At 32.5% G+C, this 25,798-nt stretch overlaps 3 protein-coding genes across 3 annotated transcripts; 2 read left to right on the top strand and 1 right to left on the bottom strand.

Annotated features, from left to right (window-relative positions):
• The first annotated feature begins 6,131 nt into the window (after window positions 1–6,131).
• Window positions 6,132–6,794, top strand: LOC120086049 (LYR motif-containing protein At3g19508). Its single transcript, XM_039042472.1, has 2 exons — window positions 6,132–6,435; window positions 6,529–6,794. Exons 1-2 carry the CDS (start codon window positions 6,241–6,243, stop codon window positions 6,580–6,582), a joined length of 249 nt encoding a protein of 82 aa, XP_038898400.1. The 5' UTR covers window positions 6,132–6,240; the 3' UTR covers window positions 6,583–6,794.
• Window positions 6,795–7,463: 669 nt separating this feature from the next.
• On the bottom strand, window positions 7,464–10,728 carry LOC120086041 (methylthioribose kinase). Its single transcript, XM_039042461.1, has 6 exons — window positions 10,152–10,728; window positions 9,377–9,686; window positions 9,059–9,233; window positions 8,416–8,617; window positions 8,104–8,318; window positions 7,464–7,961 (listed from the first exon to the last, which is right to left on the bottom strand). The coding sequence occupies exons 1-6, from the start codon at window positions 10,335–10,337 to the stop codon at window positions 7,793–7,795; spliced, it is 1,257 nt and encodes a 418-aa protein (XP_038898389.1). The 5' UTR covers window positions 10,338–10,728; the 3' UTR covers window positions 7,464–7,792.
• A 12,890-nt stretch (window positions 10,729–23,618) lies between these two features.
• Window positions 23,619–25,545, top strand: LOC120070015 (cinnamyl alcohol dehydrogenase 1-like). The gene is made up of 5 exons (XM_039021864.1): window positions 23,619–23,918; window positions 24,003–24,116; window positions 24,204–24,431; window positions 24,530–24,969; window positions 25,054–25,545. Exons 1-5 carry the CDS (start codon window positions 23,830–23,832, stop codon window positions 25,254–25,256), a joined length of 1,074 nt encoding a protein of 357 aa, XP_038877792.1. The 5' UTR covers window positions 23,619–23,829; the 3' UTR covers window positions 25,257–25,545.
• Window positions 25,546–25,798: the final 253 nt, after the last annotated feature.

Raw genomic sequence — 25,798 nt, 5'->3', positions numbered from 1 at the left:
AAGTTACAGGTGAGGAATTTGAACCTCCACTCTTTTGGTTAAATATGTGTATAATTTTTGTCAATTTAATAATGTTTGTATTCGTTGAAAGAAATAATATGTTTACTTATTTCAAAACACATAGAGCTATTTATTTTACTCTTCTAGTAAGCCTACATATAAGAGATTAAAATATGCATTGAAACGTACGCATCGTATTTTTTATTAGTGGAATTATAAAATTGTTATAAATTGATAAACTTTTTATAACATATAAACTACTACTTTATACATAGTGTTATTGTATTTGTTTATATTGAGGCTATAGATGATTTTTTAGATATTTTATGGAAAAATTATAATTCTTTTATTTACAAAGATATATGTTGATATTGATATTTCATCCATGCATAAAAAAGTTGAAATAATGATATCATGCATGTGTACCATTTAATTGAAACAATCATTTTAATGTTTCGTTTTTCTCCTAAAATGGGACTACTAAAAAAGAAACACTATGTTCATATAAATACTATTTGTATTTTTAAATGTATGATGATTAGAAATGCCTAGTTAAGCCATCATTAATATCTCATTCATACAAGTTCTTCTAGGGATTTTCCCTAAACTCATAGCTCTTCTTCTTCTTCTTTGTTTTTTTTTTTTCTTCTTCTTTTTGGGGAAAGAGAAACACATTAAATTAGCCAGTTGAGATATCCAATTAGTTTGGTTTAAAATTATTTTTTGTAAAGATATATATTTATTTTTTTAAAAAAATAAAAATAAAAATTAACAAACTCAACTTGGGAAAGTGAAGACCATTTTATTATTCAATACTCTCCTTAAAGCATATATACTATGTTACAAGGGATAAATAACCCATAATATAATGGACACGTGTCTACAAATAATTGGATGAAAATGAACTAACTAAAATATATCTAATACTCCCCTTCAAGATGGGGCAACAATGTTTAAAACACCCATCTTGGATAGTAACGAAAATAAAATGATAGAACAAAAGGGCTTGGTAAAGATGTGTGCTAATTGTAGTCGAGAACTGACAGAAAGAAGGTTCATGAATCCACTCTATATAATCATAATTAGTAAGTTAACCCTTCATAGGTTGGTTGTAATAACGACTGGGTCAATAGTTGTTTACCCCTGATATTACATCTTGTTCCTTAAGTCCCACTAATCATCTAATGAACAATTGGTTTGTGATCCAATCACCAAACTGAGTCTCCCTCGGGCAAATGAGAGGGTGGGGCCCCTTGTTCATGACCCGGAGTCAACACTTAAGGGAAAAACCTCTCTACTATCCCTAAAAGTGGGTAGGAGTGAATTTCGTCTTGCACCCTATGTCCCTAACTATCTACCCGGTCTTACCCCTGAAATGGAAGGCTTATTGAGCCGGCGCTGTTGAGCCTATTCTTCCAATGCAAATCTAAGGATAATCTTGAATAAACAGGAGTTCATAGTTAGCTCAGGATTAAGGTCAAGTTACATAAGTCTTCACTTTGAAATAGTCAGTCTTAAACAGTAAAAAGCGTTAAAAGTAAGAGTGACTTATTTCTTAGTCCTATCTTATACAAACTCTTTGCATAGGACGCCCCCACTCGCATGTCTCTACATGAACAAATCAGGATCACTTCGTTTGTAGCATTTTACAACAATTGTAATATCTGTAAAGTGGGCCGCATCCGATAGTGTCCCTAGAATAAGATACCTACCCTTATCTGTTTACTATAGACCATTTTGGCTATCTACTCGAACTTGATCCATATTTATGTCTCCACATAAAGTTGAAGTGCTCATGTAATAGCCATGAATCTTCGTTTATTGGATTTAGGCCATTTCTAAAACGAAATGAGTAATTCGTATATTTGATAACAACTTTATTGAATAAAACTTTGATAACATCTATATTGATTAACAGAATAAGTTTATTGTTTAAAAATCATGAGTTTTAAGATATAAAACCCAATAAAAAGGATATATCAAAAGCTCGAGGGAGAACAACGTCGTTAAGGAATTGAGGGTGTTGATTATAAGTCACGACTTTGTGAAAAGGGAAAATATCTTTATGGAAGACAACATCACGAGAGACAAAGAATCTCTGATTTTCAATGTAAAACAATTTGTAACCTTTAACCCTTGGTGGATATCCAACAAACACATAAGGATAGCCCTTGGAGAAAATTTGATAGCCCTTGGAGAAAATTTATGGCGAGTTGAGAGCAAGGTTGATGTAACATAAAGGCAACCAAATACTCTAAGGACTGAATAATCAGTTGAAGAACCATTAAGTAATGTGAAAGAAGTTTGCTAGTTAAGAATTTTGGAAGGAGTCCAGTTGATAAAAATGTGGCTTTCAATATACACTCACTCTAAAAAGTCATAGGAATCCGAGACTGGAAATACAAAGCTCGAGCAACATTAAGGATATGTTGATGTTTTCGTTCGAAAACTGAGTTTTGTTCAGGTCAAACCACACATGAGAATTGATGAACAACTCCAATTTTTACAAGAAACCTTTAAACTGAAACTCAGGGGCGTTATCAAATCTAAAAACTTGTATAGTCTTACCATTTTGAGTGTTTATCAGCTGAAAAAAATTGAAGGATGATGACTAAAACATCAAATTTATTTTTCATCATGTAAGTCCATGTATAACATGTGCAATCATCAACTATGGTAAGAAAATATGTATAACCAACTTATGAAGGTGTAGCAAACGGACCCCAAACATCAACATGTATTAAATCAAAAGGTTGTATAGATAAATGATTATTCGAATGAAAGGATAATCTCATTTGTTTAGCAATAGGACACATATAACAGGGTTCAACATGCTCCGTACTATATGAATCTAAGTGTAAAACATCTTTAAGATGATTCAAACGAGTAAAAGAGAGATGACTAAGCCTGGAATGCCATAAATCCACAAAAAATTTTGAAACTGTAGCCATACACACTTTAGAATTTTTCACAACAGCCATAATCTCAAAATCATGCAAAATATTAAGTCCTTCCTTGAGGTCACCCTTGCCAATCGTTCGCAAGTGAACTTGTCCTGAATTATGCAAGAATCAAGATAAAATTGCACTAAAACAGATGGAGTGGATGTAAGGGCACTGATGGAAAGAAGATTGTATCAAAACTGGGGCACATAGAGAACATGTTGAAGGCAAAGATCATCAGACAAACATATAGTGCTAGAAAATTGGACATTCAACTGAGTTTTGTCAGGCAAAATCATTGAGGTATTACCCGAAGTTAAGGATGAAAAATCCACAAGATTAAAATATATATGAGTCGAAGCACTTGAATCAAGTATCCAATAGTCATAAGGATTGAAAGTTGAACAAGTACTGCTAGATATGAAGTAGTAGCATCTGATTCAACAATTACTATCGCTAATTTTGATTGCAACATAGTGAGAATCTCATGTCATTGAGTGAGTGTAGCAAAAGAGATGGATGTTGAATCAATAGGTGCAGGAATATTTGCGACAATATTGGTAGTAGTAGGAGGAACTGATGCTAGATTGGCAATATTGGAAGATTATTATTGTTGGCCTCCTTTTGTCTGATAACCGAGAGGATATCCATGGATTTTATAGCAACGATCCATAGTGTGTCCTGATTTGCCACAATGAGAGCAAATTGGGCGATCTTTACGTTGTCGATTAGAGTCAAAGGAACCTTGTGGAAAAGAAGAATGCTTCAGAACTACAGCAGCAATATGCATAATTGTAGAAGAAAGGTCAACTGTAGGTAGAAATTACATATTTGGAACAGACCTTTGTTGTTCTTCTTGTGCAATCAGTGAAACGACCTTATTAATTGAAGGTGTTGGATCCATCAGTAAGATTTGAGAGCGAGAATGGTTGTAGGATTCGTTCAATCCTATGAACAAGCTCATTAGATACTCATACTGAAAGAAAATTTTCAAATCCTCCATACCTCCACAAGTTCATTTGCCATACATATGGTCAGGACCAATACGTGACATATTCATCCCATATGCTCTTCATCTTGGAGAAATACATCGTAACTGATTGTTGATCTTGAGTTAGAGTGGCAAGACTACACTTGAGTTGGAAAATATGAGGTTCATTCTTGTGTTGAAAATGTTGCTTGAGATAAGCCAGATTGCTAGTGTTGAATCGGAAAATAGGATGCTGAAAGCTATTCCTTTTGATACTAAATTTAAGATCCAGTCAATCACTATGTGATTGTTGTGAATCTAGGCAAGGAGCAAAGCACCAGTAGGTTGAGTGATTGTGTTGTCGATGAATCCAAGCTTGTTATGAATAGATAAGGCCAAGATCATTGAACAACTCCAGGTAACGTAGTTTTCATCCGTGAGTAACTCAGGGATTAATACAAGGTTGGATGTGTCATTGTGATGAAGAAAGAAAGGGCTTTGTGATGATTCGAAAGAAGAAATTGTAGAAGAATCAAAAGTTGCAGGTTGAATTCCAATTTGAGGTTCTTCATGAATCATAGTGAAAACCTAAAAAATTCTTTCAAGACGACAAAGACCATCTTAAATAATCTTGCTGATATCATCTTAAATCACCAATTGATCTAAAAGCTTAAGTTGATGGGTGAAGGTAAAATTAATTCCCCTCACTTGTGGGCTTGAAATTGAAGAAGAGCCAAACAAGAGCTTGAACATAGGACCTCAATGGACCACCTGCCCTGATACTATAACAAACTCAGTTTGGGAAAGTGAAGAATTATCAGACCTCATGGTCGGACTCTGAAAAAAAAGTTAGAAGTTCAAAATGCAAAAAAATTGATTCTGGTTAAAAAAAAAAAACATTTCTTTGTATTTTTTTTTTTCATTATATTTAGTCAATGCTTAAGGTAAGCAGAGTGTTTATTGGCCTGCCTACCTTAATAATAGTCCACTATTGGTGGAAGCCAATGTCGGGGACTCATTTTGACTAAAACAAGGGGTGAGTCTTTACCAACTTTCAAATATTCACGGATTTTCACAAGGTTCGTCCACGAGGGTGAGTTAGGGCCTAAGATCAGGCTAAAAGACATAGTCGATGGACAACAGGTGAATATTCCTGTACTACCCCTTATTAGTCCCAAGGGACGGAGAAGGCTAGGTTAGCCGAAAGATGGGTATCGGTTCAAGGATGCCACCTTATAGATAAATAACCTATTGGGCTTGAGAAGTGAAATATGGGTTGAAAAATTACACACTGCACTCGATCTTTTGGGCTTAACAATACTCAGGCCCTATACAAATACCGTATACTACATTTGTTATTCACACAAACACAAAATAATGTGCTAAAAGCACAATCCGTGTGATGAGAAATCTCGACCCTACACCTTGATGGCTGAAATTAGAACTTGGCACTGTTGTTGATTGTAGAACTTTAATGTCTATACTTTTCTTTTCTTTGTTGCGGAGAAAATAGAGAGAAAAGAAAAAAGAGAATCGGAGGGAGATGCTGCCGGAAATCGCCTGGACGATGAGGCTGCAGTCGTCTAGCCGATTTGAGGTAAAGCAGGAAGTCGTCTAGACGATAAGGGAAGAGTCGTCTAGACGATGAAGGCTTTACTGAAGATCGTCTAGATGATGGGGTTCNCGATTTGAGGTAAAGCAGGAAGTCGTCTAGACGATAAGGGAAGAGTCGTCTAGACGATGAAGGCTTTACTGAAGATCGTCTAGATGATGGGGTTCAAGACGATGAGCGTCTACACGATAGGGGTGCCGAGGTAAACGATTGATGGCTAAAAGCTAAACGATCGTTGGCTAAATGCTACACGATCGATGACTCAAAGGTACACAATAGAACAAGACGATCGGAGAAGAAGATGAACACGATGGTTTACGGCCAAGGATAGCCAACATCTACGAAGAAGCTGATGATCATTTTGTACAATTTTTCTCTCTTACTTTTACAATTAGTTACACAGTATATATAAAGGTAGCTTGAATGTTATGAATGTAACATATTTGTAACTACTTTTAAGTTGTTTTCACATTTCTGGATTAACATAACCCTTAACAGAATTGACACATGTCCACACAAAATTGGATACAAATGAACTCACTAAAATTCTAACAAAAATAAAGCTACAATTGAAAAGTATATTGGGCCAATTGGGCCGTTATAAACAAAACAGAACCACAATAATGAAGGACTCGTGGTAGTTAAGGACTTGAAGAAGAAGGAACTTTGTTGGCCCTAGAAGCGGTCAGACGGCGGCGAATTTTGATCGGAGAGAAATGGAGAAGGCCCTGAGAATATACGGCGAAGTTTTGAGGTTAGTGCGGCGGTTACCTAAGGACTCGAGGCCTTACTACGCCAAGTACGCTCGAGAGAATTTCGTCAACTACAGAGAAGTCGATGCGAACGATGCCAAATCCCTAGAAGAACTCTTCCACAGAGCTTACAAGCACTCGCTTTGGGTTCTGAACAAGGTTTTAACTCTTAATTCTCTAATCTTTCAGTCTTGAAATTGTTTTTTCCTCTCGACTTGTGGATCCGTTTTGAGGGGCTGTGGTGATTGGCAGTATTCGGTGGATGGATCTGCGGCGGATAAACTGAAGGAGATCTGTTATAGTTAGTGAAACTGAAGGAGCTTTTCTGCCAGCCCTAAAGGATCCGCGTCGGATTTTACAGTTGAAACTCCGGCGGTGGCGGGCTTGAATTCTGATCAATTCAGTAGAGGTAGGGAATTGAAGGATTATGGATTTGTAATGAAAGTGGAGATGTAAATTGCTGTGTTTTTGAATGTTGGATTTGCGTAAAATAATAAAGATTTGAAGTTTGCATGAAACTTTGAAAGAACACTTATGTCTAATTCATCTTTCTGGAAAAGAAAAATGTTTACCCTTAACCAAATTTAAGTTAAAGATTTACGATGAGATCTGACTTTATAAATACGTGGGCTTCGTATATGACAATATTATTTTGTGATTGTTGCGTTTTTCTGTTCTAAACAATGGAGGATGGAATCACGAAGTATTGATGGTAATGAGTGTCTCAATTGACTATGGATATTTATAATGTTAAAAGCAAAAAATTGCTTCAAATATAACAACGTAATCTATCACATTTGATATGTGAGGAAATATTTTAGGTGGCTTGCAATTCAAATATATATGAAAATTTTATTTTAAATTTGTATTGAATTGTTAAATTTCGATGAAGAATAATGAGAGTTTTAAAATTGGAAATGGTTTTTTAATTTCTATATTTATCTTATTTTATAAAATTTATTTGCAATTTAAAAATTCAAAAAATTACCAAACTAAAAATCAAACGACCTATCAAATAATACTATATCCACTGAACTTTCAAATATCTTTTAAACAAAAGAGTGTCTTCTTAAGTGAAGAACAATACATTATTAAATGAGATAAACTTATAATCTTTGAAACTACAATCAAGTGTAATAAACTTAAATGGTGTGATGAAAAAGATTAATGATAGGAAAAGTTCAAAATGTAGAGTAAGCAATGAAGAAGATAGGCATTAGTTTTACGAAGGCAAACGGTAGCAAGTTCGGTCTTTTTTGACAATATGGTTGTGGAAAAATAGAACCTCGAAGTAGAGATTGATAGTACAAGTATTATGCTAAATGAGCTATGCTCATTTTGGCCGATCTATCTTATTTCAACTAAAAATTCATGAAATCATGGATTGGGAAAACAGAAACCAGAGAATTGTTGGGTACCATGAAGCTCGTGAAATTCCAAAATTCGAAACGGTCTCATTTTCTTCTCACAAACGCTTTGTTCCCGTGTCCAATGACCAAAGGCAAACACGCATAGATTATTGGATCTCACGAATGGCAGAGATGACCTGAGAAATGGAATTGAAATTTCGCCTTTTCTTCATAAGTAGCTTAGCCAATTCAAGGGCTCGCCTTTCGCATCCCGCTCGCTTGCTCGGGTCATTGATGGATTCAAAATCTTCCACATGAGCCACTCCCACTATTCTCCTGTCCACACACACACATTGATTTCAGGAGTCGGTGTGTTTATAGGAGAGGATCACAGATTTCGAAAAGGTTAAAATCGCTTTTCAAAATCACTCTCGAAATATATGTATATATCCTTGGTATTGAAAGAAGTGGGCTAAACCTGATCATTTTAGCAGCTCCAAAACCAAGGCTGTCATGTAACAAGTCGGTCAAATATTTGTTCTGAACCAGCTGCCGAAGCCCGGGGTTGTTGTAAATGGCAGGGAGATAAGCCTCCCCAGGACCATCTTTGTGCAGCTCCCAGAGCCCCACGAACTTCTTATGAAACAGATTCCAAGTCTCTTCAATCGTCTTCAAAATCCACTCTTTGTATGCCTTGCATTGCATCAAACAAAATGCGATTGATATAGGTGTCTAATCTACTAAACTATTTCTGATACTCACAACACGAACATTATGATTTATATCATACCTTTCGATCGTTACCTTCCACGACATGTCCATCTTGTGAAAAGAAGGCCAAGATTAAGTTCCCCAAAAAGGCTCCGATATCGAAACCCATTGGTCCATAGAATGCAAACTCCGGATCGATGACTTGAGTTGATTCTTGCGTGACCATAATAGACCCTGTGTGAAGATCTCCATGAACAAGGGCCTGGGTTCTCTCTATAAACCTGAAAAGAAAAACCAATTGCCACATATATCATAAATAAATCTCCCTATAATAGATTAGGTGATTGGTTTTCCTTTTCTATAGAAAACAAACAATATCTCAACAACATCAAAAGAATCTAACATCTCAGCAACATGATCATCATAAACTAAAATGTTCATATTCTTTGGTATCATTTAGTTTATTTTTTATCTAACAAAAACAGGATAGAAACGGAGCCAGATCAGTCAGATACATTGAAAATAGAAAGAAGATTGGATTTTGAATCAATCAGGCATAGCAGACTAGCATTTAAAAGATTCACATGGTTAACGTATATCTAAAAGTTAGAACTTTAGCTGATAATCAAACCATCCAGAATCAATCTTTAGCTTGCCTACTCATCATATGTATTAGCAAAATCAACAAAGAAGCAAGAACAGAAGAGTATTGTATAACATACTTTGCTTTCAACTCCGCAACCTCAACCTTCAAATCATTGTCTTCTCTAACAGCCTCGGCATCACGATCAAGATACGGTGATGTCCAACGGTTGTATTCAGACACTTTGTACGGGTCAGAAAACACGACCTGTTCAGTGAGTCTGCATAACTCCACATTCCCACAGAACTCGGCAACTGTACAAGTGAAGTATTGCAAGCTAAATAACCATGCCAATGCACCAAAGTAAATTGGGACAAAAAGAAACAAATCTTTTCCCTCTATCTCTAGATGGTCACTAAAAACACATCTTCATAGGCAAGCAAAAACATGGAAGTACCAGATTCTTTGTGCACGGTGGTCGAATTATAAAGGATGGATGTGCCAAAGAGAGTCTTCGCCATGTATTCTGATATGTGATCTGCCAGCAACGGATACTTGATTCCAGCGATCAAACCTTTCCTCAAGATTATATGAGGAGGTTCCAAGTAACGCATGCCAATCAACGACATCGTACGATCAAAGTGATAAACATCAGGGACATGATTTGGGCACAAATGTCCATGCTTTCTTAATGTCACTGCCTCAAAATATGCTCGTTCCTTTGTCATTGGCCATGACTCCCCTATGCAACGAACGTAAGGAAGAGCCTACATGATTTAAAAAACCCAGATTTCAAATGATAAAATTCCTCCAAGAAACAGGGTACCTCAATATGTTCCAACGCACAAATCATTAACTAAGTTCTGAAGAAGCTCTATAACATGCGAACATTTCAAACCCATTGATTAAGTTTGTAATCTCCTCTACATCTAGTGTTTCTGGGTGAAGTATTTATCTAAAAACTCTTATTAAGCAGGCTCCATTAAGCTGTCAAGAATGAAGACAATAATTAATTATGACTAATTATCCTTCTTCAATCCATGAAACCCTGAAACGACTCTTCAAATCAAATCATTAACCAGACAAATTCGCTCCCCACATAAACCCTAAACCCCAATACTTCCCCAACACAAACAAAATCCGCTCTCCATTTCCAAACCCCAGAACGACAAGTCAGGCCATAGCGACAGAAATTCAATAAATAAGCTAAAAATGACAAGAAATTAGGTCACCTGCTTGATAACGAAGGAACCCGATGAGCCTAAGACTATGTAAACGAAATTAAGGTTGCCATCTCCGACTTCCTTAATCTTAATGTCATCGAACTTATTGCCGAGCTTGTCGGACAATGAAGGAACAGTCTTAATGTACTCGATCAGGGAGCTCTCGTCGAGCGGACGGAACTCGGAGAAGGCCATTAGGTGCGGCGGAGAGTGACGAGCTCCGGCGGGATTTGCTTTGGGGGTTTAATAAAGTAAGAAGTGAAGAGTGAAATCTCTACTTCATCAGCTAAAATTCTTGACTAATGATGGAATCTGTGAGGAAATGAACATTGAAGGGAGCCAATCAGAGGAGAGGGACATTGAACCTGGACGATTATTGGGTTAATCGAATGAGAAATTGAACAGAGATTCATGGGGTCTTCCGCCACTTTTAGAAGATATTAAATTCCATCTTGCGGTTGGACATAACTCAATTTTCTTCAAGCATGATCTTGATTGTTCAAAGGAAAAAGCATTTTTTTCTCTTCCTCCTCGGGCGTGGTTCATCACTCAATTCTCTTCAAATGTTTGCCTTTTCTTTTTCTTCCCTTTCTTCGAAACAATTTTCTCTTTATATTGTTTTCTTTTAAAACTTATAAATAAAACGGTAATAGATGTCTTGTCCATGTTATTGCTATCGGAGCATGTACAATTATAGGAGGGATGTTCAGTACCGATTCTTATAGTACTGTTCGGGAAGTCGATAAGTTAATTTCCTGTCGATGTGTATTTGCTGGGTTGTCCACCTAAACCCGAGGCTGTTATAGATGCTATAACAAAACTTCGTAAGAAAATATCTCGAAAAATCTATGAAGATTGAATTAAGTCTCAAGAGGAGAATCAATGTTTTACTACCAACCACAAATTTCACGTTGGCCCAAATACTCATACTGGAAATTATGATCAAGGATTACTCTATCAACCATCATCTACTTCAAAGATCATCCCTCCTGAATTTTTTTTCAAATACAAAAGTACAGTCTCTTCCTACGAATTAGTAAATTAGACAGTATACTTTTGTATAAAATCAATGGTGTTTCTCTTGTTCCCCTCCATTGAAGATTGTGTGCACATAAAAAGTTATAATAAAAAAAGAAAATTTTACTTCTTCCTACATAATTTATAGCTTTGTTATTGCCCATGACTTAATATTCTCTCCTTACTTCTAGTGTTAGATATTTTTCCACTTCCACTATTCCTATGAATTATAGCAGAAATTTGATTGAGTTACAATTAAATTTTGACCAGCTATTTTATTGAGATTAGTATTTAATTGGGCTTTTATATATATAAAAAGGGTATTTAATTAACATGGACAAAATAGTTTTAACATTGTGTGATGATATATGATTCGGGCCTGTTTGGCATTTTGGGCTTTGCAAGTATGCAGATTCCATTTGGGCTGAGTTTCATACATCTAAGGAAGCTGATTTGGGCCGAGTTACTAACCACCTATGACTAAATGATCTTGAGTAAATTTGATCGGTAATTGACTAATAAAAAATAATATGGCATGTCGAGGTGACAATTTATAAATGAAACATATTTTTACTAATTTTGTATATATATTTAGATCCTCAAGTCAACACATGTGAAAAGGTGAGGACTTACTTGGTTTTTTTTTTAATTTTTAAATATATCAAACATATGAAAGGAGACGAGAACTTATAGAATTATTAATGGTTATATCAAACATATATGTAGTTTTTATTTAACAATATACAGGGTGACAGAATCAAACATCTGATCTCGAGATCGATAGGACATATTTTATGTCAATTGAGTTATACTCATATTAGCAACATGTGAATAGATTAAGTCCATATATGTATGGAATTGTATATTGTGAAAATTTCCACTTTATTGAATATTATGTCATACTTGAATTGTATTTATTGAAATTGTTTGAAATTTTGCTTAATTAAATAAACGCAAGAGTTAGTTTCAAAGGTTTGACTTGGGGTGATCATTTGGGTCAACATTAGAAAATTCTTTTATAAAATTAAAATTACACAATTCACCCCTTCTCCTTTCAAGTTTTCTTTACCAACCAAAGAATTATTCTTATGAGAATGACCTTTCCCCAACATTGTCGAATTTCAACACCTAACACATACTAAATCTAGGTCCGAAAAGTGATTAGATGAGAATCTTAATCGTCTACTCGTTTAGGTTGTTTGGTAAAATAACTTATTTATTTATCTATCAAAATCACTTTTAATTTGTGTTAACGTGTTAAAAGTTATTTGACGATGTAGCATATTTTTATAAAAAAAAAATTAGATTAAATAAAATTAGTTACAATTCAAATCATATATATTTTCAAATAATTATATCATAAATTAAATATGAATATAAAAAATAATTGAAATGATAATCTACTTTTGTTCGTATACTAAACTACACGAATATAGTATTAATTTACTAGTAAGTAGTTTTTTCTAATTTAAAATTAAACTATACCAAACACTATTTTACTTAAACAATTGATTTTTCTAAAAGTACACCTACAAGCAATTATTTTAAAAGTTACAACAAATCTAAACTAAGTCCTAGTCATCGATCTACAAGTTTTTTCTTTATATGAGATTATCATTTTCTCGCCTAATATGAAAAGAATATGTATGAGATTATCGTTTTCTCCAAGTATCTAGTGAGTTGCAACCACCCGACTTTGTTAAAAGTATTGTTCAAATAAGTTGACAAATATTGCCCATATTTGTTTAGTGCAACAATTGTAGGAGTGGGAGACCAAAAACCATAGGCCTTTAAAAAATATATTTGAATTACCCATTTTAAATGAGTAAGATGAATGACACTATACTCAAACTCAAATAAATGGGGATACATTCATCTACACATATTTTGAATATGAACTTGTGAAGTTATAAAAACATCATGAACAATAACTTTTTGGTCTTTAGGTTCTGGTTCTAGTTTCCATTTGGTCCATAGATTTTAAAATATTACACATTTAGTCCTTAAATTTTGAGTTTTATTTCAATTTAGTTTCTAAGTTTCAAAATGTTACAAGATTTGAGTTTTGTTTCAATTTAGTCTTTAGATTTCAAGATGTTACATCTTTCTCATTAAATGCTTACTTACAATCATTGACGTTGGTTTCTAATAATTAATTAAAAATAATTAGAAGTGAAATTTTAAATTTAATTTTAAAAATAATAAAAATAGTGGAACTTAATTAACCATAGTTCTTTTAACGATTTTTAATTTATTAGCATAAATTAATTTTAAAATACGGAAAATGAATATTTAGTAAAAATCGAGGTTAAAAGTGTAAACCTCGAAACTAGGGACTAAATTAAAGTAAAACTTAAATGTCAAAGGTAAAATTATAGCATCTTGAAACTTAGAGACTAAAATGAAATCGGACTCAAAACTTAAGAATTAAATATGTGACATTTTGAAACCTAAAAACTAAATAGAAACTAAATAAAAAAAAAAAAAAAAAAAAAAACTTAAGGACCAAAAATATACTTTTTCGAAAAACATAATATCTCAATCAAATTAATAGGTTTTGTGTAACATAGATATTACACTACACACAACAACTTTATAAATAATGGAGACAAGATTTTGTAATGGTAGGTAATAACAACCATGGAGTGAGGTGTAATAAAGTGAAGGGCTAACTCTATAAACATATCTAATTGATCTTCCAAATCCCTTAATCACTTTGGTTAGTTTAAAAGTTTAGGTAGAAAAGGGAAATAAAATGATAGATACAAAAAAAGCTTCAAATATTTCTTAAAGTGCAAGTGAAAAGAAAATATTAGTCTAAGTGTAGAAGGAAGGAAAGGTCAAGAAACTATGCATAAGCAATAAGCAATGGTGGACACCCCATCCTTTTTTGGGGGGCAAAGTGTGGTGGTTGGTGTGTCAACCCTCTCATTATTATTTGAGCAATTTTTTTTTCTCTTTTAGTACAACCATTTGAGGTAAAGAAATTCCAATTTATGTATTTTATGTATGCTTATATTAGTTATTATTTGAGAAGTTTGTCATAATATAATTGATAATTTATGAAAGAAATTTATCCAAAAAAAAAAACTTTGAAATTATATCCTGGAAGTTTATTAAAACACAACCATATGGTAGTGGTCTTAGTACACATTTTGGGTGTGAGATAATCAGTTAATTCCATTTGATTGAGTAGGTTAAACATAATAATTTAGGTCATCGTTTTTAGTTTTCAAAAAATAAGTAAAAAAAAAAAAGTCACTTTCGTATCTAAATTTCTTTTTTTGATATATACTTTTTTTTTTTATCAATACCTTTAAAACCAAACTAGATTTTGAAAACTAAAAAAAAAAAACCTAATTTTTAAAAACTTGTTTTGTGTTTGGTAGTCAACTAATAATTCATTTTTTTTTTACCTGAGGACAATACAAACTATTATAAAAAAAATTGAAAGAAAATAAGTTTAATCTCCAATGCCAAAAATCAAATAGACCAAATGGGCCTAAAATCTTTAAATAGCTTTTTTTTTTCCTGTTGTTTAATTTATATATATATTATTTTGGCTAGTGTCTTAATATATATAAAAATATATATTTTTTAGTCATTGCGATCATTGTCTTTGGTAATTTCCTTAATAAAAAGGTAGTATAAGCAAGTGTTTTGTTTATTTGCCTAATAAGTGGATGTTTATATTGGGCCAAGCATTTTAAATTAAAAAAATATATTGATAATGAATAAATACTAAAAGTATTACTTTAATTACAAAATTTGAAAACTAAAATAAAGTATTCCTCTATTTTAAAATTTAGAGAAAGAATATTGGTTGAATATTAAGTTTATTACGAAATGGTTTTTTAATGTTAAATGACAACCATTGCAGCAATTTTTTTTTGGACGAATTACTACAACACTTTTTAAAAGCAAAATTTGACAATATTTCATTATGAACTAGTTATAATTAGAATGGCTTAAAATAGGGGTGTGAGGTGTTTGGTGACAAACTATTAAAATAATATGTGAAGATTAAATTAATAGGTTGAGATTGTAAGTTCGTCATATTTAGACTTGTATTTCTACTTATATTTCTTGTCAGAATCGATGTCAAACAAATCAATTGATTCATGGCACGGATCATTAAAAGTTACAATCTATGTGCATAGTGGAATGTCAAATGAGTTTGTTGTCGACCAATTGAATGATGGTTTTTGAGGGAGTGAATTTCTTTATTTTATTTTTTTAATAACATTTTTTTTTATTCTAAATTTGAAAAAGTGTATGAATTTGGTTGTTAATACATCTATATGTCAGTTAAACTATATTTCCTTTGGTTGTTGACTGTTTTCTACTGTTATGTTATTTTAAAATAATTTTTTGAAAACACAAATATATTTTCTTAAAATTACCTTTTTTTTTTTTTTGAGAAGTTGTGTTGAATGGACTCGAGTTTTTTTTTTATATATTTTCAAACAAGTCTCAAATAATATTATTTTTTATTCATGAGTTTTCACCATTTTTCTTATTTTTATCTTTATCATAATTAATTATTACTGTGTTTTATTATTAATTCGGAAGTTTTAAATGTTTTTATTATGTAATTTATTTTGAATTTGGCAGGTTTGAGAAGTAGCATATAGTGAAGCCTTTTTTATATATAATGTTAGTTGCAAATTTGAAATACATTATTTCCTTTTCAAATTTTATTATTTTGTGGAAAAATTAAATAACCATCCATTTTTGTTAAATTTATTATTTCGAAAATAAATAAAAACAAGAAAATAAAATTCCAATCATACATGGATTTTTCAATTTTTAATTTTTCAGAAATGTTTGGCATGATTTTTTTTCCAGATTTATTATTTTGCACATTATTTCTCTTTCAGATTTTCTTTTTAAACCACCCATCGCATGCATGGAATTTTTTTTATAAAAAAATAAAATAAAATAAATTGGCAACATTAATGATGTGCATGGAAGTTATTTTATGGAAATTTTCCTTTTCAATACTTTTAGTATTATTTTGTAAATAATAAAATTACAAAATTGAAAGGCTATTATAGTAATTGACATATTATATAAAACTTTCTAACTATTTCGTGTTAGACGGTTTCGTAAATATTGAAAGATTTTAATACCTTGTAATATTTGGTCCTATTTTGATCTATTTATGAAGAAACTCCTTTTTTTTCTTTCCTTCTAAATTTGGTCAGAATTAAAGAAGAAAATGAAGAATAGATGAACATAGTTTAAAAGAGAAAACATATAATTACTTTATATATATATACCAAATCAAATTCTCATTAATTTTCTGCCTTTATATCAAATTTACTCATATTTTTATTATATCCATTCTCTTTAATCAACTTTATCATTTGGAATTTCTTTAAAGAAAGTTTTATTAATTGAGTTCTAAATACAATGATAAATAATTTATTATAGATTCATGGAAAAGAGTAGGATGTAGAAAGTGCAAAGTTAAATTACAAACTCATTCTTTAAATTTGTAAAATTGTGTTTAATAGATCTTAAAACTTATAAATACGTTTCATAAATTTTTTACTTTTAATTTTAGGTTTAATTCATCTTTAAACAGTTTAATATCACTTTTTTTTTAAAAAAAAATTATGCATGTACATGTGTCTTATGGTCTTTTGAGTTTTCCCTTTATAAATTCATAAATTTTATAATAATTTAAATGGTAGAGACTTTTTTAAAAGCTTTTAAAATTCTAGATCATATTAAACACACAATCTAAAATCTAAAGTCTAATCAAACATTTTAAAGTTGATAACCAATCAAGACATGATACTAAAAAGTTAAAAGAAACTAATTTCATGATATAATATAACTAAAATTCAATAGTTAAATTAAATTAAATGAAATTAAAAAACGATAAAGTGAACATTAGTATTAGGTCGTGGTAAAATGTAGACAGTTAAAACGTAGGATTTAAACTTAAAATTTGATAATAAATTTACATATTTAGACTAAATAAAAATTAAACTCAAAATTGGGATTTTTTTTTTTAAAATTAGGGACAAAATAAAATTTATAACGAAAAATAATGACAAAAAGGGAAAAAGAAATAATCAATAGAAGGCTTTTAGTAATTTCAAGATCTAAAGGTTACCGATGAAGTTAGATCTAAAGGTTACCGAAAAATAATGTCCATTTTAATTTTTATCAAATGACGTGTATATGACGCCAGGCCACTCCCTATATTTTATATTAACAAAAAGGAAAAAGGGAATAGAAATGAGACGTGGCACCATGCATTTTTAAAATGTAAAATTATAAACGAAAAAAAAAAAAAAAAAAAAAAAAAAAAAAAAAAAAAAAAGAGGAATATCGGGTAAAACTTATAATTTAAGTCAATTTAACTTCTAAATTTTACAATTATTCATGCATTAGTTTTCAATAGTAGATAGATTTTTCAAATGTTAGTGTTACAAAATGGACAATAAAATAAATGTATATATAATTTTCGAATAAAATTTTGTTTAAAAGTCTAAATTGATACGATTATAAGTTTCGCACACGGTTTTTTCAAACATAACATAATAGATGGTGTAAATTGATAGAATTACAAAAATTTAAGGTTTAAATTTTATAATCATTAGTTCATGATTTAAAATCGAACGACCCCTAAAATTTAGAGATACAAATCAATATTTTTCTTAAAAAAGAAAAGAAAAAAACTTCCATACTTTAGAAGTTAGAACTGTTATAATATTATCCTCAACCATTTAATCTTTTGCAAATAATTCAAAACTGTCATCAAAGTAGAGATTTTTTTTTTCACATTCGGATGAAAATACTAATGTAGAACAACGCTTGCAAAAGATTAAATTTGAATGAACAATATTCCACGTTCTAACGATTTGTCTATTCTAATGGCGTCTTGAAATATTTATGAACAAATGTAAGACAATGTTATAATTTTTAAAATAATACGAGTATTTTTAATCATGGATAAATTTCAATAAATTTTTATCTTTTTCGTCTTGATAATTTGAATTTTGTTCCATCTTAGTCATTATTCTTTCAATTGTCTAATTTTAATTATTGTTCTTTTAATAAATTTTAAATTACTCTATAGTTTGTTTCTAGTTGATTTTCTCTCTAACAAATTTAGCCTCTACGAATATCTCTTTTTATAAGTTGTGAACATATATTTACACATGTATATTCACACAATAAAATTATTATTATTATATAATTAATTTTTCTAAAGAAAATAAATTTTAAATGACTAAATTTAAGATTTATTAAAAATATAACGAATAATTTTAAGATTCATTTAAAATACATGAACTAAAGCTAAATAATCAAAATTAACAAACTCAAAATACATAGACCAAAGTGATAATTTTTTTTTTATCATTTAACCTTAAAATAGAAAAAGAAAAATATATTATTTTGATCATTAGGTTTGAGTCTAGGTTTCAAGATGTTACATTGATTTTTGAGATTATTTTATAAAAAAAAAAAAAAAATTATGGTCCTTAAGTTTTGGATCTAATTTATATTTTGTCCCTTATGTTTCAAATTATTATACATTTAAGGGGTGCTTGGAGCGCTAAGTTAGTTATTATAGTTGGTGGTGATTATAGTCTATAGATTCTAATAGTTTATGTTTGGGGTGTAAACTACTCTAGTATGGATCTGAAATAGCAAACACGATAACAAAAAGGGAAAGAGAGGATAAGTAGGAAATAGTAAACACTATAACAAATATTAAACACCGTAACAGAGATTTTATTAGATTTAATTATATGTTATAATAATAAACATCGTAAAATAGTAGTACTATTATTAAAAAATACCAACCATATAATTGAAGGCCCAAACACAAAGTGGGCTATATTAGCCATCTCCACCTATATGAAGTTGGACTCAAACACTCATTCAGACCATGTTTACATCTAGTGAAAGGTAATCTATCAATGGTAATGTAAAAAGTGGATCGCAATTGATTACTTTTGTTGTTGCTTACTTGCGTTTTGTGAGGCCCACCTCGAAATATATTATCAAATTGTGCAATCTAATTGAAGATTGAATGGTGTTCAATCTAATTTTGGTTGAAAATTAGGTGGGATCCATCACCATTGTTGTTATCGCTATCATTATTGTATAGATATTGTTACTGTAACAACATGAAATTATGAATCTGTCACCTTTATTGTTACCTTTACCTTTACTATTACTGTTAGGGTTAAACAATAATGATAACTGTACAATGTGCCAGATTCATAATTATAGGTAAACGTGATCAAAAGCAATCAAATTATGTTTGTGATTATGGCCTATTACGATTTATTCATCAATGAAATCTTATTATACTTAAACAGATCGGTAGACGACCTTAATTTTTAAATTTTGAATTTGATTCCAATTTTGTCCTTAAATTTCAAAATAGTACAACTTTGTGCTAGAAATTTGAGTTTTTGTTTAAATTTGCTCCCTCTAAGATTTATATAAAAAATTTTAAATAGTCATGATGTAAAATAATTAAATATGTTTTTAATTATTTTAAATTGATTAGTTGACATTAAAAAAAAGTAAGTATTTAACACAAATTCAAGATTAAAAAGCATAAATCATGAAATTCAAAATATAAGGGTAAGAATTTAACACTTTAAAACTTAGATACTAAAATTAAATTAAACTTGAAACTTAGACATAAAATATAACATTTTAAAATTTATTTAAAAACTAAATGGAAACTATACTCAACTATAAATTTAAAATTGGAAAATTTCACAAAAGGACCAAAAAACCAAAATCTTTTCTACCACTGACCTTTTGTCCATGAGAAATTCCAAAATTACCCCCAATTTTAAAAAGCCTCCAGACCAAAGTCTTCCATCTTCTTCCTTCAACCATCTCAAACATTCATTCAATATGTATCCAATGCAACATTAACATTCTACCAAAGTATTTATTCCCAACTAATATTCTACCAATAACATTGAATAACATTGGTATGAACAGAATGGAAGGTCACTCTCAGTATTCGATTTCTGTCGAACTCCACACGAAATTCTCCCATTGTTCTCTCGGAGTGTTCTCTTAGAGTTTCAGTCCAACATCCTCATCTTCGTCGATCGCTTTCATTGTTAGGTTCATAAACGAAAAGAATGTAAGTGATATTCTACAATTTTTTTGGTCCAAATCACTTTCACAATAAGTGTCGTTTAACATGAAATGAACGATCGTATACTAATATATACACAATTTTTCATTATAATATAAACAATCGTTCATAAATTACTAGACGATAATGTAGTAAGTTATAAAATATCGTGTAGTAATTTATAAACGATTATGTAGTACTGTATAAACGATCGTTTAGATTTATATACGATCATATATACAATACTAAGCAAACACTTATAAATAGTTGGGCAATCATTTACCAATTACTGGGCGATTTCTTAAACTTTTATAGGATATTGCTTAATATTTGCTTATCCCATTACAGATCAATGACGCTACTTCGCATCTTTGTACAATTTGGTGGGAATTTGGATGAGTCCAGAAGAAATTATGTTGGAGGTCATATGAAAGGTCTGAAAGTCAAAAGTGATATAACAGTCAATGGATTAGTGAGTATTATGTACCAACAACTGAATATCGATCCGGATATATTTGATATAGACATCAAATGTTGTTACAATTTATTGGTCCCAGCTTCCTTGATTGACATAATCAATGATGAAAACCTTAGCTTTTTATAGAAGGCAATGATGCATCCTGGATGCCGTTATTTATATCAGTTACACCTTGCGAAAATCATGGAGTACACACAGACAATACGTACCAACATTGCAATCCAACCAATCAACCTAGTCAAAACTTTGGGTTTATAACCATTCCAATACGTAATATTCACACCATGTCTTCACTGGATGATCATATTGAGCTATGTAGCATGGGAGATGACCAAAGTGAAGCTTGGTTTGGTCACAACAGTGAACCTAGATGTACTTCACAGTTCGATACTGAACATGAATATGGACAATCTTCAGGACCACAAACTTTTCCAACACCTTACATCCATGTTCTAACCCCACTTTCTCCCGTCCCACTAGTTGTGATGCCTTCGATTCCAATGCATTCCACCGTTCCAACCCAACCATTTTTAGATATACCCAGACCATCAGAGGGCCCATTGTATGACAACCTCATCACAATACCTCATGACTGTTGAATGACGAGAATATAAAGGTCGGTCATCGAAATATGATTTATCAGTTAAATTATCGATGCTTGCAATAAGAAAGAACTTTGACTATTGTGTAAAAAAACCAACAAAGAGCTTGCTAACTATCCGGTGTTTGGTGAAGGAATGCAAGTGGAGGGTTCATGAAAAAATAATGAAAGAAAGTGATTCCTTCAAAGTGACGAAATATCCCAACAAATATACATGTTCTCTTGAAATGAGAATGAGTAATCATCGACAAGCAAAAAGTTGGATTATTGGATACTTAATCAAGTCCAAATACGAACAAGTTGGTCCAATATACCGCCCGAGAGATATAATTAAATACATCTAACGAGATTATGAAGTGAACATAAGTTACTGGTGAGCTTATCGCGCTAGAGAATATGGGTTGGTGTTCACACGAGAGTCGCTAGAAGGATCATATGTTATTGTTAAGGCATTTGGCGAGACACTTAAGCTTGCAAATCTAGGTATGATTTTTGAGATTGAAGTAGAGGACGGGCAATACTTTAAGTACGTCGTCAATTATCCTACATTTAAATTATAAATCAGTGACAATACAATGTTAAGATAACTAATTCATGCAATAGCCTTATCTTGACTTTAGTGACATTCTTTTGAGTTGAAGTCCCCACAACCTTAGCTGAATCCGAATTGAAATGGCCCCTAAGATTAAACGCTTGAGTAAGAAGTTCATGTATTTCTTTAGCGGTCTGATGAACTGGCTATTCATTGACAATTGGATAATTGACGGCAGTGTCCATCAATTTAGATATTGGAGTCAGTTCTTGAGTTTTGGACTGCTCACTAATAATCCCAACTGACTATTCATTGTCATGTTCTTCTGTACTGATCTGAGGGGGATCTTCTCCATGGTGGGTTTCTTTGTGGGTATGAGGAGATCTTCTATACTGGTCCGATGAACCTCTGTATTGTTACCATCATCATCATTATCATTACGAGAAATCCTCTCATTATTGTCTCTCTCATCATGATGAGTCTTTATATTATTACGATCTTGAACAAATCAAACAAAATATTCTGTTAAGTGAGGTCATCGATTAAGAGTATCTAAATGATCAGTTAATAATCTTAAACGATTGTCTATATTTTCTAAATGATCATTTAAGAATATGTAAATGATCGTTTAGAAGATCTAAACAATCGTTTAAAACTATCTGAACGGTCGTTTAAGATTATCTAAACGATCATCAAAGAATATTTCAACGATTATTCAAAACTATAAGCGATCGTTTAGATTATCTAAACAATCTTATAAGACTATGTAAAGGATCGTCCATTTGAGAATATCTAAATGACTGTACAAAAATACATACTTCATTCAGACGAAGGACTATCATCTTTATTTCGTTCAATCGTTGGCCCATATTAGATGATGTTGGACAGTAAATGTAACTCCTATTTGACGAACCATGGTAGTCAATTCGCCAAATCTTTACGAACTTCTTTAATTTCCTCCCTAAGAACCTTGTAGAATTTGGGTGACGATATCTTGAGGACTTCTGCTACCTATTTGATGTTTCGTCATGTGCCCTCTTACCCTTCAGGGGTTAGTCTGAACCGACATACATGGTTCCGGCTCTATGGGATTAGTCTGAACCAATATATGTGGTTCCAGCTCTACATGTTGAACATTTACAGGTTGATCTACATGGGGTTCATGCTCTTCGTGCCCTCTAAAGGATTTGTGAGTATCGATGGAGTGTTCAACCCCTTCAATCCTTCTTTCTCCAACAACATAAACCACATTAAGTCCTTCAAGTCAATCCTCCTTGTACATTATCTCCTCTGCGCTAGGTACAAATCTCAACACAACAATAGTCTATACATAAACAAATTGAGTTTTCTTGTCTTTTCCAATCATCACCGTTTCAATGAATAGTGTCAATTAACATTGACGATATCTTCGTCATTAGTAAAATTGAACTTCTCGAATGCGGTCTCTACATCCTTGCAAGAACTACCATTTTCATTTGGATCCTTCGATCCAAGAATGAGTTCTTGCATTCCTCCACCAAACACCAAATAATATTGTATATTCGCTTATAAATCATCAAGTCATTCGGTCATTTCATGAAAATTTTCGTTAAAATTGTTATTAGAAAGAAAAAGAAAAGAAAAAAAAAAAAAGTGGACCCAGCGTGTGGTGTAAATGCGATGCAGGTGAGCAGAACCACTGGAACTTTACCAACCCCCAAATTTCTCAATCAGCTTCCATTGCTGAGATGTCTTCTTCATTCCTCTCCATCTCTCACTTTGCTTCTTCTCTCTCTTCTCACTCTGTATTTATTTATCTTCTTCTATTCCCATTTCCATTCCACCATAACTCAATCCCTCCATTCTTCTTCTAAACCTTCTCCTTCTTCTCCTTCTATTCCCATTTCCAGTCCACCATAACTCAATCCCTCCATTCTTCAACAAAAAATGGGCAGTATCGAAGCTGACAGAACTGTTACAGGCTTCGCCGCGAAAGACCCATCTGGGATTCTCTCTCCTTACACTTACACTCTCAGGTCTTACTTCCATTCCCCTCTCTCCCTCCCTTTTTCACCCTTCTCCTAAATCATTCCTCTTACTTCTCTTCTCCCTTTTTGCAGAAACACCGGCCCCCAAGATGTTTTCATCAAAGTCATTTGCTGTGGAATCTGTCACTCTGATCTTCACCAAATCAAGAATGAACTCGGCATGTCCAATTACCCCATGGTTCCTGGGTAATTCACTAATTGAGGCTTTTCTTTTTTGTGGGGTTTTCTGTTTTCTTTTGGTGTTTTAGGGTTTAATTTCTTTTGTGGAAACAGACACGAAGTGGTCGGAGAAGTTGTGGAGATTGGATCGGAAGTGGATCGATTCAGTGTTGGGGAGTTAGTCGGAGTTGGGTGTATTCTTGGATCTTGTGCGAGTTGTAATCCTTGTATTTCCGATAAGGAGCAGTACTGTCACAAGAGAATCTGGACCTATAACGATGTCTATCACGACGGCCGCCCTACCCAAGGCGGCTTCTCCTCCGCCATGGTCGTCCACCAAAAGTAAATTCCCCCATTTGAAATCATCTGTTTTACAATTCTCTCCAATTTTCTTAATCTATTAATTAACAACTACGATTGTTCGATGTTTTTTTTTTAAGGTTTGTTGTGAGAATCCCAGAAGGGATGTCGCCGGAGCAGGCGGCGCCGCTGCTATGCGCGGGAGTGACGGTGTACAGCCCGTTGAGTCACTTTGGACTGAAACAAAGTGGGCTAAGAGGCGGAATTTTGGGGCTGGGAGGCGTTGGGCATATGGGTGTGAAAGTGGCGAAGGCTTTGGGCCATCACGTGACGGTGATAAGCTCGTCGGAGAAGAAGAGGGAGGAGGCTCTGGAACATCTCGGTGCCGACGAGTACTTGGTCAGCTCCAACAAGGCTCAAATGGAACGAGCCATTGACTCGCTCGATTACATTATCGACACCATCCCTGTTTCTCATCCACTCGAACCTTATCTCTCACTGCTGAAACTCGACGGCAAATTGATCTTGATGGGTGTCATTAATACCCCATTGCAATTCGTTTCCCCTCTCCTCATGCTCGGTAAATTTTTCACTCTGAATTAAATCAAAGTGATGCTCGGTTTATTTCTCTGTTTTTTACTCTGTGTTTTTGTGGGATGAACAGGAAGGAAGACGATTACAGGGAGCTTCATCGGAAGCATGACAGAAACACAAGAAGTATTGGATTTCTTCAAAGAGAAGGAGCTGACCTCCATGATTGAAGTGATAAAGCTTGATTACATAAACAAGGCTTTCGAGAGGTTGGAGAAGAATGATGTTAGATACAGGTTTGTCGTCGACGTTGCCGGAAGTAAGCTACCTCAGTGAAGGTGATCGGCGCCGGAGAACGTCGAGGGAAAAGATAGCGGAGTTATTACGTAATTTGGGTGGTTGATGGAATTATAAATGCTCTGTACTATGAAACTTGGATAAACATGTTGGGTTTGTTTGGTTTTTGTTGATAATAATTGAAAATGTTTAAAGAGGTCGAAGATTATGAGGTTTGTGATTGTTGAGAACGACAATGTTGTTGAAATGAAAACAATAGAGTTATCAACGGAGTTGTGTGGACTCTATATTGGGGATGAATGAATGGAATCTCTAATTTCAAAGTTGATGGAAGAAATCCTATAGAACTAATTTTCAATATTCAACTTGGCAAAGGAAAAAGTGGCCTAATATATTAAATATTAAAATATAAATTTAGGGGACTTTGAATAAAGAGTTTGTAATTATAATCTTATATCATTATAGTTGGGTTATTATAGTTTGTGTTTGTAATAGAACTAGTGATAAACTATTTTAGTTTAAGAAGGAAATAGTAAACACAGTGGCGGAGAAGTAAAAAAAAAATGATGAATATGATAGCA

Source organism: Benincasa hispida, chromosome 1 (assembly GCF_009727055.1).
Source record: "Benincasa hispida cultivar B227 chromosome 1, ASM972705v1, whole genome shotgun sequence".
NCBI classification, from domain to species: Eukaryota; Viridiplantae; Streptophyta; class Magnoliopsida; order Cucurbitales; family Cucurbitaceae; genus Benincasa; species Benincasa hispida.
The sequence above is the reverse complement of the archived record's forward strand: the minus strand, read 5'-3'. Positions and strand labels throughout refer to the sequence as shown.

Coding starts and splice junctions, on each gene's coding strand:
- LOC120086049 (XM_039042472.1), top strand. CDS start 6,241: ATGGAGAAGGCCCTGAGAATATACGGCGAAGTTTTGAGGTTAGTGCGG. Junction 6,436..6,528: donor CGCTTTGGGTTCTGAACAAG/GTTTTAACTCTT, acceptor GGTGATTGGCAG/TATTCGGTGGATGGATCTGC.
- LOC120086041 (XM_039042461.1), bottom strand. CDS start 10,337: ATGGCCTTCTCCGAGTTCCGTCCGCTCGACGAGAGCTCCCTGATCGAG. Junction 8,319..8,415: donor TGGAAGGTAACGATCGAAAG/GTATGATATAAA, acceptor ATGCAATGCAAG/GCATACAAAGAGTGGATTTT. Junction 7,962..8,103: donor GGAGCTGCTAAAATGATCAG/GTTTAGCCCACT, acceptor GTGTGTGGACAG/GAGAATAGTGGGAGTGGCTC.
- LOC120070015 (XM_039021864.1), top strand. CDS start 23,830: ATGGGCAGTATCGAAGCTGACAGAACTGTTACAGGCTTCGCCGCGAAA. Junction 24,117..24,203: donor AATTACCCCATGGTTCCTGG/GTAATTCACTAA, acceptor TTGTGGAAACAG/ACACGAAGTGGTCGGAGAAG. Junction 24,970..25,053: donor TTCCCCTCTCCTCATGCTCG/GTAAATTTTTCA, acceptor TGGGATGAACAG/GAAGGAAGACGATTACAGGG.